Source organism: Anabrus simplex, chromosome 1 (genome assembly GCF_040414725.1).
Source record: "Anabrus simplex isolate iqAnaSimp1 chromosome 1, ASM4041472v1, whole genome shotgun sequence".
Lineage (NCBI taxonomy): Eukaryota > Metazoa > Arthropoda > Insecta > Orthoptera > Tettigoniidae > Anabrus > Anabrus simplex.
The window spans coordinates 1086796736-1086811049 of NC_090265.1; the positions used below are offsets into that span (position 1 = coordinate 1086796736).

Here is a 14314-nt window from a genome sequence, read left to right on the forward strand (position 1 = left end):
AAAAGAGTTCTGTAATCAGCCAATAAATGTACTGAATTGAGTCTCTTGCATTTAAGCACCTTAGAAGCCAGATGACTGGGGTAGGATTTGATTCGTTAACCTTGAGCAAAGGAGGCGAGTGCCTAACTAACTAACCAGTCAGATCTAGACCTGTGAAGATGACTGCTGGACAGCCATAGGGTCTGTAGATATTGGGGTACAATACCATATTGCTTTGTATTTACAGTCAGTTCTAATACCTTATCTCATCATATGTTCTCAGTTCTACTCATGTGACTAAGTATGAATGGAGATGCTATTACTACTATAGGCATCTGGTCATATATTTCCTAGGACCACAGCCAATGCTGTCAGCTTTTCCATCAGTAAAATGATTGAGTGTGAGACCTCTTCATATTTCCTCCTTAACATGGCTGTCATCAAAGACAAAGGCACATTGCATCTGATAGCTGATGAATTAATATGAAACATTGTGAATACAAAGGGAAAACCCAGTAAATGCATGATTTGAGGAAAATCATTTGAAATTACATTATTTGCTAAAAAGAAAAGTATTACTGGTATGCACATTAAAATATTTATTCAGAAAATGTATAACTGGATCATTTTCTGTTATTATTCCACATTTTAAAATATTTTCAAGGACTGAATATTTAAATTGACAAATTAGGAAGCTACAACACAGGTTTTATGCAATAAAATCTGCTTCTCAGACAAAAAATTAAATTATGTTATTAATTCATGTCGTCATTTTCTTGTTCACGTTCCTGTGTTACTGAGTTTGGGTGTCAATAGAGTCAACAAAAATATTTCTCCATGATAAAGGGACATATGGCAATAACTAATGTTTGTCTTTTAGTATTGCAGGAGGTATAGCAATTGGAACGTCATACAATTTTTGCAGATTATTTTCATTTGCAAGACAATATTTCAGGGTCCTAAATTTGGCCTTCTTTTTAATTGGTGTTTGTAATTCCAACTTATATTTGTCAGCATTTGTTGGCTTGGACAACCGAAGGGGAAAGGTTAAATGCACTTGGCAATGCACAGATGCTTATGTAAACAAGAGAGCTGTTGCGTTCCATCCTTCTTACACACAACCACACTGCTCAAAATCTTTGCTTGGTTACTTCAGTGCTGTTTATCAAAAGGAAAGAAATGTAATTCTGAGGTTGACTCATATTACTGCTCTCTCATAATTCAGAAAAATGAAATAATACAATTTTCTTTCCATGTTTGCTCTTTGTCTTTGCAGTGTCACATATTAAGTCTCCTAGTAATAGCCACATCAAAAAAGTGATATATTTCATCCTACCTCACGGCCCAGCAATCCCCTATCTTTTGACAACACTCAAGCTACTACAAGCAAAGGTAAACTACTTTCAAATTATTGGAAGATGAGCCATGTTCTCAATACTTCCACTTCTAACAGCATCAATTATGTATTGAATGATATAATAGTCTATACCAACATATTGTAGTATTCCAGCTTTGTTTACCTGGTAGAGTGAGGTTGTACTGGCCAATGGGCTGCAGAGGGTAAGGCTAAACCACCAGCAATAGACAAGATACCTGTCTCAGATCCAGGAACGACAGGGTGTGGTACATTCAAATGCAGAACCTGAGAGAAGCCAGCTTCATCATTGTAGTTCCAGATTCTATAACATAACATATCCTTAACAACAAAAATGGTTCATACAAAATAGTAAGGAAATAACAATACATTGGATTATTGAACAGTAACTAGTTATGAATTAAGAAGGTAATTAAATACTGCATTTTAATGAAATGATTTATATATTACTAGTAAGATACCCATGCTTTGCTATAGTTTTAAACTGAAAGTTATATTTCAAAGTTTTAAGTTTGGAGAGTCCTCCTGCAGCTCAGCCTGTAAAATACACCTTCAGTTCATACGTCAAACAATTTTGGGGGAATTATAATTTATTTTCAGACGTTTTAAAACCTTATGTTACTTAACATCTAGGATGTAGAAGCAACTAACCTGTGAAATTTTAACTTTGTACATCAAACAGTAATGGAGGAATGAATGTTTTGTTTTAGGGATAGAATATTTTAAAAATATTTTTTATTTAACATCTAGGAAGTAGAAGACCAACTTTGGGATTTTTGAAAACCATAAAAATGTAGTTAATGTGACATAAAACCAATAACATTATTAAGACCAACCTTCGTGTAAAATTTTAACTTCATACGTGAAGTGATTTTGGAGGGACGAATAATTTTGTTTCCGGACCTAACTCCATTTAATCCATTAGAGATGGAATGTTTATAAATTCCTAATTTCACATCTAGGATTTAAAATATGCACCACCATTTGAAATTTTGTCTTCATACATTAAACAGTTTTGTAGGAATGAATATTTCTGTCATTAGACCTCATCCCATGGTCAAAACCTCTCAGGGATGTATTGTTTTAAGACCAATTCTTACTTAAAATTAAAGACATAGAGGAGAAACCATCATGTGAAATTTCAACCTTGTACGTCAAATGGTTTCAAAGATTTGCGTATGTATTCAAGCCTCACCCGCCAGTCAAAATCCCTTAGGGGTTTATTGTTTTAAGATAACTTTTTATTTAAAATATAGGAGCAACAGTCATGCAAAATTTCAACCTCAGTGTCAAACTGTTTCAGAGATATGAATATTTGTTTTCAGGCTTAGCCCCTCCCAGTCAAAATACCTTAGAGGTTTATTGTTTTAAGATCACTTCTTATTTAAAATATAGGAGCAGCCATTGTATGATATTTTAACCTCGTATGTCAGACAGTTTCAGAGAAATGAATTTTCGCTCATCAGACGTCAACCCTTTCCCCACAGTCAAAACCATCCCTGAGGGTTGTATTGTTTTAACAGAGTCTCTCAAAATGCCCAAAATCTCACGTGTGCAAACAGAGGTACAGAGGTTCTGTGCACCGTGCATCGGTCTGACTCGGCTTGGTTCCGACCAGAGTTTTGTCTCAGGGCAACTCTGGTAAGCTTGACTCAACTCAGATCAGATTGTGGAGCACTGCTGAGCAAATGAGGAAAGGGGAAACATGCAGAGTGAGCAAGACAAGCGTATGGAAAGGGACAGGCAGCACTATTGTTCAAAATTAAGGAGTGGGCTTCTGCACTCTGGTCAAACTAGTGAAGTCATCTTTTGCACCTTGAGCCATGCAATGCACCGGTGCATGCACCCTGATAGACCTTGTCTTATTTAAAATCTAAGATATTGAGGAATAAGCATCATGTGAAATTTCAACCTCACATGTCAAGCAGGTTCAGAGAAATGAACACATTTGTCATTAAGCTACAACACCTCCTTGGTTTTACAAATTTGAAGAACATAATAATGAAATGTTAATTGTTTGATTTAGCTTTTTATTTGCTTAAAAAGTTAGGCACTCACTTATCATTACAATAAGGTCAACAGGATCGGAACAGATGTTATTTAGGACTTAAGGTCTTACCAAACTAAAATAATAATACAGTAATAGGCTTTTTAAAATAAAAAAAATATTCTTGTATGGATTAATTAATTAAGCTTTCTAAAAGTGAAATTAGCTAAATATTACTTAACTGCATTACAAGTCGCAACCTTGATTTAGAAAAGTCTTACAATAGACAGTGTTCCCAGAGCAAAGGTATGGAAGTAATGCAATGAAAAGGATTTGGAAAATAAATGACAGAACATGTATTATCCGCACACTTTATCCTGGTGCATTTGTGTACGGGGGTGAGGAGTAAGGAGGGAGCTGTCCCGGTATCGATAGTGCTGCCTGGTGCTGCCAACTGAATGAAAATGAAATCTGAATTGAATCGAGAATATGATCGATCGATATGAAATTTCTAAACCGTTATCATCTTAAGCCAACAACTATGTCACATACACATTATATAACATTATAAAACATTTCTCGATGCGAATCTTGTTCCTAGCATGAATTCTATACTTTGGCTTTGTTGTGTAAACAGCAACAGTACTAGTACATAAAGTGTACGCCAGATGTCGCACAACGATGCTTAAGCGATTCATAGTTTGTGTTTCAAAGGTTGCCAGTACGAATCTCGAAGATCGCCGAGGTCGACCGATCCAGCACGAGGGTGTAAATGCACCAAGATAAAGTGTGCGGATAATACAAGCAATGTAAAAAAATTGTTTCAGCTGTATCCAGACACATGTGGGGAGAGCAGAGTGGTTTATAGAATGAAAGGAACAGTAAAATATTGTTTGTTGCTTATCAGCTATATTATGCATTTACCGGTACTGCATTTCAGAACATAACCTCAGTATATCTGGAAAGAAGCAACTGGATAATTTTCTGGGGTGGTTGGAAATACCAGAAGGTAGTGAAGATAATCTGGACTACTCGTCTGATGACTATTTGCTGGACAGAACACTTTCTCCAATCGAATATCAGCACAGTGATAATGAAAAATGATAACATCCCATTGGGTAATCAGGTTATTCATCAGCCGTTAGAAGTTAACCAGAATGGTAGAGATATTACAGGTATCATACCCATGACCTCTTCAGGTATCTGTTCCTCACAAATACTGCCACCAACAGCGGCATGCAATAATTTGTCGAATAAGGAAAGCAGTGATTTTTATTCTTTGCGTAAACAAGTTCCTTTTTTGGAACATTGTTTGGAAAATAAACAAAAATTAGTTATTCCTAATGAACAATCAAAGTTCGTTGGAAAACTGATTTACCCTCAGAAATAATGGATTTGGATACACCATATCAATTTTTCACTCACATGTTCCCAGCTAAATTGCGGAGATAATTTGTGTAGAGTCTCACATATGCAGCACACAGTGTGATCCTAACAGACCGATAGATTTATCTTCTGATGATATAAGGAAGTTCATACGTATCTGTATAATAATGTCAATAGTACTCACGGGATTACTGGGGAGATATTATGGGTAATCAGCTGATCAAATCGACTATGCAAGTAAATCAGTTTGAGTACATAAGACGATATCTCTACTTCAATGACGACAGTAAAATGATTCCTAGGGGTGAAGATGATCATGACGGACTATTCAAGATAAGACCCATTATTGAATTGTTGAGAATATAATTTCAGACAGTCCCAGTTGAAGAGTGTGTACCCGTTGATAAGTAGATGTGTTCCACAAAAGGTAGAAGTTACCTGAAGCAATTTATGACAAACCTCACCAATATGGTTATAGACTATTTGTTATCAGTGGAGTTTCAGGTTATGCATATGATTTTGAAGTTTTCACTGGGTATGAAACCTCCCAAGAAAAGAGAATGGCTGGAGAAGACGACTTAGGAGCAAGTGCAAATGTTGTTGTTCGTTTCAGTAGCGTGCTGCCAAAGAAAATAAATCATAAATTGTAATTGTGATAATTACTACACATCTTTGGCCCTTTTTTATTTACTTGAGTAAGCAAGGAATCTATTGCCTTGAGACTGTGAGAAGAAATAGAGTGACAGATTGTAAGCTTCCAGCAGAGGACGTGTTGAAGAAACTAGAACGAGGCACATCAGTGGAACGTGTGGCAACTATTGATGGTGTTGAAATATCAAACATGTTATGGAAGGACAACAAGACCATCATGTTGCTCTCCACCCTTGCTGGACAGTAATATATGCAAGAAAATAAAGGCAGGGAAAACAATACTATGCCCCATGCTAATAATTCTATACAATATATGGTAGGGGTTGACTTGCTTGACAGCATCATGGGTAAGCGTAAAATCTGTAAAAAGTCATGTAAATGGTACATTTGATTGTTCTACCACTTTCTGGATATGGGGGTTGTGAATGCTTGGATTCTGTACAGACGCGTAGCAGTGATCAAAGGAATATCAAGAACATTGAAACTTAATTTCATATCGAGATTGCTCAGTGTTAATGTTGCTCTGGTACCACTTCATCAAAACACAGTAGGGCAAGCAATGAACTGGAGCAGCAGATCCAAGCCAAGAAGGCTAAGGGACCTACAGCACACGTACCCCCACGACATGTAAGACAGGACCAAGTGGGTCATCTGCCATCATTTTTGGAAGTGAGGCAATGTTGCAAAATGCCATGTTGCAAAGGGTTTTCCTGGGTGACAAGCCGGAAAGATGGAACATAGCCACTATGGATAGAGAAAAATTTCAAGAAGTAATACAAAATGGAATGGACTGTATTTCGGATACATGCCACGGAGGCAAAAGAAGCATAATTGCTAATAAATGCATGGAACACACCATGAGACTCCTTCAGCAAGCATGTGACGCATCAATGACAAGAATCAAACAACAGAGAGGCAAGCGTCCAGCATATTGGTGGAATGAAGAAATTGCTGAGCTGAGGAAACAATGCCTGCGACTCAGACGAAGGACATGAAGAGCACGACATAACGATAAAGCTCTCTCAGTAGAGTATAAGACTATGAAGAAAAGACTGCGAAATACAATTAAAAAGAGTAAAGCCGACAAGTGGTGGGAAATGTCTAAGGAAGTGGATGAAAATCCATGGGGATAGGGTATAAAATTGTTATGAAGAAATTCGGGATGTTACCAAGCCCTATTATGGATCCACGCACCATGGAAGAAATAGTATACACACTATTCCCTGATCATGCAGAGAGGATTGATGTTGAGGCCGAGAAAGAACTAGATAATGTACCAACTTTTACAACTGAAGAATTGATAACACCAATTAATTCCCTTAGAAATAAGAAAGTCCCTGGACCAGATGGTATTCCAGCAGAAGTACTGAAGGTGGCAGTCGAATTATGTCCTCAACTGCTGTTGAGAATGTATAATCATTGTTTGGAAGCGGGAATTTTTAGCTTTCGTTGGAAGATAGCTAGATTGGTTCTGATCAGTAAAGGGAAAACTGGGAGTTACAGACCTCTATGTATGCTGGACACCGCCGGGAAAGGTTTAGAGAAGCTACTACAACAGAGAATACTAGCAGCAGTCCAATTAGCTGGCGACCTATCTGACCAACAACATGGATTTCGCAGAGGTCACTCAACGCTAGATGGTGTGATGGAAGTAGTGAAGACAGCAGAACGAGCTCAAACGTGTAATCATTACTCTAGAAAGCTGATGCTTCTTGTGACTCTAGATGTTAAAAATGCTTTCAACTCGGCAAGATGGAGTGATATTTTGGAAGCTCTACAAACTTTCAAGCTACCAGAATATCTCATGTATATACTGCGAGACTATTTGAAAGACTGTACATTGTTATACGACACGGAAGATGGTCAGAGAAGAAAACGGCTCACAGCTGGTGCAGCGCAAGGCTCAATTCTCGGACCACACCTTTGGAATATCATGTATGATGGTTTGTTATGGCTGGAGATGCCAGAAGATGTAAAACTTGTGGGTTATGCTGATGATGTGGCTGCTGTGATAGTAACCCGTAACCTAGAGCTGGCTCAATTTAAATTGAATCAGGTGATGCGATGTGTCAAAGAATGGATGATAAATCACAAGTTAGAACTCGCAGATCATAAAACGGAAATTGTCCTCCTGACGAGGAAAAGGATTAATACTGTTGAACCGATGCAGATCGGGCAGATAGCCATCGAAACAACTAGGAGCACAAAATATCCTGGTGTAACGCTTGATACTAAGCTTACATATTGGGACCACATCCAATGGGTAACAGATAAGGCAGCAAAAACCATGACTGCACTGAGTTGACTCATGGGAAATATCAAGGGGCCGAAATCTAGTAAAAGGCGGCTTCTCATATCGACTGTTCAATCGATACTGCTATACAGTTCGGAAATTTGGGCTGAATCATTAAAAATTGTGAAATATCGGACAAGAATTGCGGCTGTACAACGGCAGAACCTGCGATTCTAGTAGTAGCAGCAGTAGCTCCTACTGACTTGTTGGCCTTTGAAAGACAAGAAATTTAGCTCACACAAGAAGAGCTAGGAAGGAAAACGGAAAAGGCTTTGGCTCTTAGTCGCAGAATGCATCGATAAAGTATCGATTAGGTGGCTTTTTAGATTAATTTGTTGATTAAACTCATCGATATGGCCATGAAATGGACAGCTTGCAAATGGAATGCAATGATGGCAAACAAGATGGGAAGATGACTCTAGAGGGAAATGGACGAAAAGACTGATACCTTCTCTGGGCGTATGGGTTGGCCGAAATCATGGTGAAGTGAATTACTATCTCACACAGTTCTTGACAGGTCATGGATACTTCCGAAAATTTCTTCATAGGCTAGGGTTAACAACCAGTCCGGTGTGCATATACTGTGGTGATATCGATGGCGTATTACATACTTTCTTTGTGTGTGTTCATTGGCTGCCACAAAGAAGATGCTTAGAAGTTATGCAGGGAGAATTGACACCAGGAGGGATCGTGTCAGTATTGCTATGAAGTCAAGAATCTTAGGACCAGGTGGCAGTCTACGTAGAAAATATTCTGCATCAGAAGAAGAAGGACCTGGACGATTACGACAGACAGTAAAGCAGAAGAAGGAAGATGAAGCACAAGATGCATTAAGCACGACATCCATTCTGAAGTAATGCGAGAGCGGTTTCTGGGGCGGAGATAAACGTCGTGGGAAAAAGGAGTGTGGTTTTTAGTGGGTAAGAATCTCCACACACTTGTTGAGTGCAGACCCTCACAAGCGTCTTATGAAAGATTTTCCACACTCCCTCGCTAAAAAAAATATTATTATTATTATTATTATTATTATTATTATTATTATTATTATTATTATTATTATTATTGCCTCTTGGTCACCAAGCCACTCGACAGCAAGTTCCTGAACTAAACTTGTTGTATATAATCTTATTTAATCCAATACTATCCCAAAACATGTATTATACATTATTAAAACAAATAAATAACTTGGAAAATATTTTTTCTGGAACGTCCGATCAGTCGGACGTTGGCGGTTAAAGGGTTAAATGTGAAGAGTATCGAGAAGATACGGTAATCCAAAAGATTGTTAGCCATTGCGTTTTCTTGGATGTGTCATGCTTAAGATATATGCTTTCAAGAAGTCACATAGTGCTGGAAGTATACCATATAGAAATAGTTTGGGTGCAACAAGTAGTAGAAAACAAGAAAATATGGCAAATTAATGATACTCACCTGAACTCTGCTGTATGACCCCAACTAGAAGCAAAACCTATATGCTGCACCCGGAGCTTCTTGTCCATACGCCATTTGAGAAGTGTATCCTGATGTGGTAGTGGTCCTCGACCTACAGCCACAGTCCCGTGCTCCCAGCTCACCCAGAATGTGCGGAAAGATTCTGGAGACAAGAGATGAGGGGTCTCGGACCTTGCCAGGTGGACTCCATAACCTTAACACATGAGAAAGACCCATTAAAACTCAAGATTTCTCAATCAGTAAAATTGATAACCGATAGTGATGAGAACATCTACAAATTGTCCTATTTATTCTAAAATAAATATTATTTGTCTTAGTCTTTAGAGGATAACTAAGATAATTGTACATAAATGAAGATAATTGTACCTAAGTACAAAGAGGATGAAACGGAAGGGTTCAAGTGCTGAGCATCCACAATTTTTCATATAGCCTATGCAGAAATTATCTTTAGAATTCCTCATTGATTAGTTGTTATTTTGGAAGTTTATGAATGAAATATTTTTCACACCTTATGCATGCTATCAAGATTCAACTTTTGATTTTCCACATGCACGTAGATAGGATACCAGTACCTGTACTGTACTTTTCTACAGAATGTATGAAGTATTGAATTTTGTATTGAATAAATCAGTTCTGTCTTTCAAAAAAGAGTCCAGTACTCTCCACATTATTATAGCATGCCCACACGTATATCCTCTGATATCACCTGATGTAATTGACGATTATAATCTACCTCCAGCTCATTTTTCATATTGACTCTATTTCCTCCTTTACTGAATCTTCTATTTATCCATCAGTTCCCTTTGTATTTGGAATAATAACAGTTTTAGATTGACAACAGACTGATATCCCATTTGATCAAAGTGAAAAAATGTTGAGGTAGCATGAAATATAAAATTTCCTTTCTTGCAATAGCAAATACTGGGGCTGTAACTTAATGAAAGCTATTGTGGAACCAGGTGAATGCAGCATGGATGGCTATACCCCAAGATGCCATACATGCCTTATACGCGTCAATGCCATCACACATGGAATAAGTTATCAGTGCCCTTGGAGGACCCAGTGCCTACTAAGCAACAGGACACATGCTGAACCTAGGTGACTGAAACACTAATTGTTTCTGCTGAACATACTAATGAACATGTCCTGTGAATATGAACTTCCTATCTGTAGTGTTTCAAGGTGTTTTTATGAACATGAGTGTATTATACTTTTTTGGTAGTGGCTTTACGTCGCACCAACACAGATAGATCTTATGGCAATGATAGGATATGAAGACCTTTAAGACATCACTATAATGCATCAAAAGTAATGGGCAGGATAGGTAGAAATACATTTGAAGAACACTAATCATAAAATTGTGCAGTAGAGGTAAGAGTTGGTGAGAAATTGGAAGCATTGTTCCCTTCTACTGTTGGGTATACAGTGTTGGTCAAACATCATTTTAAAAAATCACAAAATATTACTTAGAGTAAATTACTGTACATGATTAATAGTTTATGTGACCACATGCATGCATGCATGCTGATACATAGGCTACCATGGAGTCAATCAGGCTGCAGCACTCCCCCTTGGTCACACTCTTCCACAGCCCCCTCCCCAATTGGAGTCTCAGCTCTTCTGTATCCTTCACTCCCTTTTTGTCCAGTTGCAGTCCAATCTTGCTTAATAGGTTTTCAATAGGATTGAGTTGAGGACGCATGGACCAGGGCAGCATTTCCTGGCCATTTGCCTGCATTCAGGTTAGTATGATTTGGGGCTTATGGCATGGTGTATCGTCCTACTGGAAGATGAAGTTCTCACCCAACAGCTGTCTATTAGAAGGCAACATGACTTCCTGCAGAGTTGCCCAATGGCTATTAAGGTTCATAGAACCATCTATCAGATGATATTCCCCTGGTCTATGGATGATGATGCACCCCCAGATTATAATGACATTGCCACCCTGTTGAACTGCTGGAGCCAGACATTGAGGCAAGAATTTCTCTATTACCATGCAGTTGACATGCACCTTCATACATGGAAATGCCAGCCCCATGGTGTAGGGGTAGCGTGCCTGCCTCTCGCCCGGAGGCCCCGAGTTCGATTCCCGGCCAGGTCGGGGATTTTTCTCTCAAGCTGAGGGCTGGTTCGAGGTCCACTCGGCCTACGTGTATAGAATTGAGGAGCTATCTGACAGTGAGATGGCAGCCCCGGTCTTGGAAGCCCAGAATAACGGCCGAGAGGATGTGTCGTGCTGACCACATGACCGCTTGTAATCTGCAGGCCTTCAGGCTGAGCGGCGGTCACTGGGCAGGCCAAGGCCCTTTCAAGGGCGTTAAGTGCCGTGGGGTTTGGTTTTTTGGTTCATACATGGAAACAACTCAAATCAACCCTCATCAGAAAAGACTACAAGCCAACCTTTTCTCTCTTGTCACCACTGGAGTCTGTTAATCTGGTGCTTTTTGTTAAACACTTAAGTCCAGCAAACACCAAAGACAGAGTATATTGTGTATGGAAGTGGGTCCTTTATCAGATGCATCACTACTTCAAAATTCCATGTCAATCCCTAAATTTAAATCCAATAGAGAACCTTTGGTGTGAGCTGAAGAAGAAAGTATGGATGATAGTGAGTGTCCAAGAGGAGTGACAAAAAAAAAAAAAAAAAACATCACTTTCTAGAATCAATGCAAAAATGCCTTCAAGCTGTATTTACAGCTACAGGCTATTAGACCAAGTGCTAAAGTGGATATTTGTACTTTTTGTGGATGATTATTTTTGTTTTCTTCTGTTGATACTTATTTCACTGGAAAGAGATTGCTTGTTCAGTTCACTTTTATTTTATTCTGGACTGGCTGTTGTACCCACTGTTGAAGGAATTATCACTTCATATGTTGTTGTTGTTGTTGTTGTTGTTTGAGTCATCAGTCCATAGACTGGTTTGATGTAGCTCTCCATGCCACCCAATCCTGTGCTAACCTTTTCATTTCTGCATAACTGCTGCATCCTACATCTGCTCTAATCTGCTTGTCATATTCATACCTTGGTCTACCCTTACTGTTCTTACCCCGTACACTTGCCTCAAAAACCAACTGCACAAGTCCTGGGTGTCTTAAGCTCTGTCCTATCATTCTATTTCTTCTCATCAAATTTAGCCACAGCGATCTCCTCTCATCAATTCAATTCATCATCTCTTCATTCGTGATTTGATCTATCATCTCACCTTCAGCATTCCTCAGTAACACCACATTTCCAAAGCTTCTATTATCTTTCTTTCTGAGAGAGTTATCATCCGTGTTTCACTTCCATAAAATGCACGCTCCAAACAAAACTCTTCCAAAATATTTTTCTAATTCCTATATCAATATTCGAAGTGAGCACATTTTTTTCTTAAGAAAGGTCTTCCTTGCTTGTGCTAGTCTGCATTTTATGTCCTCCTTACTTCTGCCATCGTTAGTTATTTTACTACCCAAGTAACAATATTCATTCACTTCCTTTAAGACTTCATTTCCTAATCTAACACTTCCTGCATCATCTGAGTTCATACGACTGCACTCCATTACTTATGTTTTGGACTTATTTATTTTCATCTTGTACTCCTTACCCAAGACTCCGTCCATACCATTCAGCAACTTCTCCAGTTCTTCTGGAGTCTCAGATAAAATAACATCATCGGCAAATCTCAGGGTTTTGATTTCCCCTCCTTGGATTATGATTCCCTTTCCAAATTCTTCTTTGATTTCTTTTACTGCCTGTTCTATATAAACATTGAAAAGGAGGGAGGGACAAACTGCAGCCTTGCCTCACCTCTTTCTGGATTGCTGCTTCTTTTTCATAGCCCTCGATTTTTATCACTGCAGACTGATTTTTATATAGATTGTAGATAATTCTTCTTTCTTGGTACCAGATGCCGATCACCTTCAGAATCTCAAATAGCTTGGTCCAATCAACATTATCAAATGCCTTTTCTAGATCTATGAACGCCATGTATGTGAGCCTGCCCTTCTTAATTCAATCCTCTGACATCAGACTGTCCTGCCAATTGCAAGATGTCTGATCACTTCAACTATATCACAACCTTTAAATATTCTGGGAAGAACTTGATGTTAAGGAGATGAACTGCATGTGTATTTTTGATAGTTGTTAGAAAACATTATTTTCAAAGTCAAATCATCTTTTTTTTGCTATTTGCTTTATGTTGCATCGTCACAGATAGGTCTTATGGCGACGATGGGATAGGAAAGGGCTAGGAGTGGGAAGGAAGCAGCCGCGGCCTTAGTTAAGGTACAGCCCCAGCATTTGCCTGGTGTGAAAATGGGAAACCATGGAAAACTATCTTCAGGGCTGCCAAGAGTGGGATTTGAACCTAGTATCTCCTCGATGCAAGCTCACAGCTGTGCACCCCTAACCGCACGGCCAACTCGCCCGGTAAAGTCAAATCTTCCAGGCTAGAAAGCCTTCTTCTAAATTATTTGTCAATTTCTATTTCAAACTCAGTTATTTTTGGAGAGTAACCCAGTTTTCTTTTGAACATTGAAATAAATGTATTGTTCTATTGAGAAAGATGTGCCAGTTTTATACCTACTATTATTTGAATCTATATTTGGTTAAGAGAAAGAAACATTACTGTAGTAAATATGGAATAGAACTGGAACAACCATACACCATTTCAGATCTGGGATTTAAACCTCAGATCTACAAATGGTACAACTAATTTTTGAGCAAATGTAATGTTCATATTATTCAGATGTAAACTTACCATGCTTGCCTCGCCCTATCCAGGACAAGTCAGCCAGAACCACTTGATACATCCTGTCAGAAGTGTAGCGGACATCAGAGAGGGCTATGTGTGCTCCTTGATCTACTTTCACTTCGAACACCAAGCCAGCTCGGTTCCTTGGTGCTGAGATGAATTCATACCTGAAGTCTTCTGATGTGGATATCACCACATTTTCTGAAAACAGTAACAGAGCCACTCTATTTTAGTTAAATTTAAATGTTGAAATCCATATAATTTGAAATGTTGGGCTTATTCAGGATTAGAAATAAAGATATTCTTCTTGAATGGTCCTTAAGCTATGATCACAGTTACAAAGAAATGCATTCTTCCTTTTTGAAGAAAAATGACATGGTATCCTTTTGAGAATTGAGAGATTCTGCCTGGCAATGAAGGCTGAACATTTAATTTGTCACTAGTAATGATTGTCCAGTA

The 14314-nt window shown here is 38.5% G+C and overlaps 1 protein-coding gene across 1 annotated transcript in view; it reads right to left on the minus strand.

Annotated features, from left to right (window-relative positions):
• The window catches only part of LOC136858108 (C3 and PZP-like alpha-2-macroglobulin domain-containing protein 8), a 589070-nt gene that overhangs the window by 51222 nt on the left and 523534 nt on the right, over positions 1 to 14314 (minus strand). Inside the window, exons 14-16 of the mRNA XM_067137410.2 lie at positions 13862 to 14056; positions 9103 to 9316; positions 1500 to 1658 (exon numbers count right to left, since the gene is read on the minus strand). Of these exons, the coding sequence (XP_066993511.2) occupies positions 1500 to 1658; positions 9103 to 9316; positions 13862 to 14056 (568 nt within the window). The remainder of the gene's footprint in view (positions 1 to 1499; positions 1659 to 9102; positions 9317 to 13861; positions 14057 to 14314) is intronic.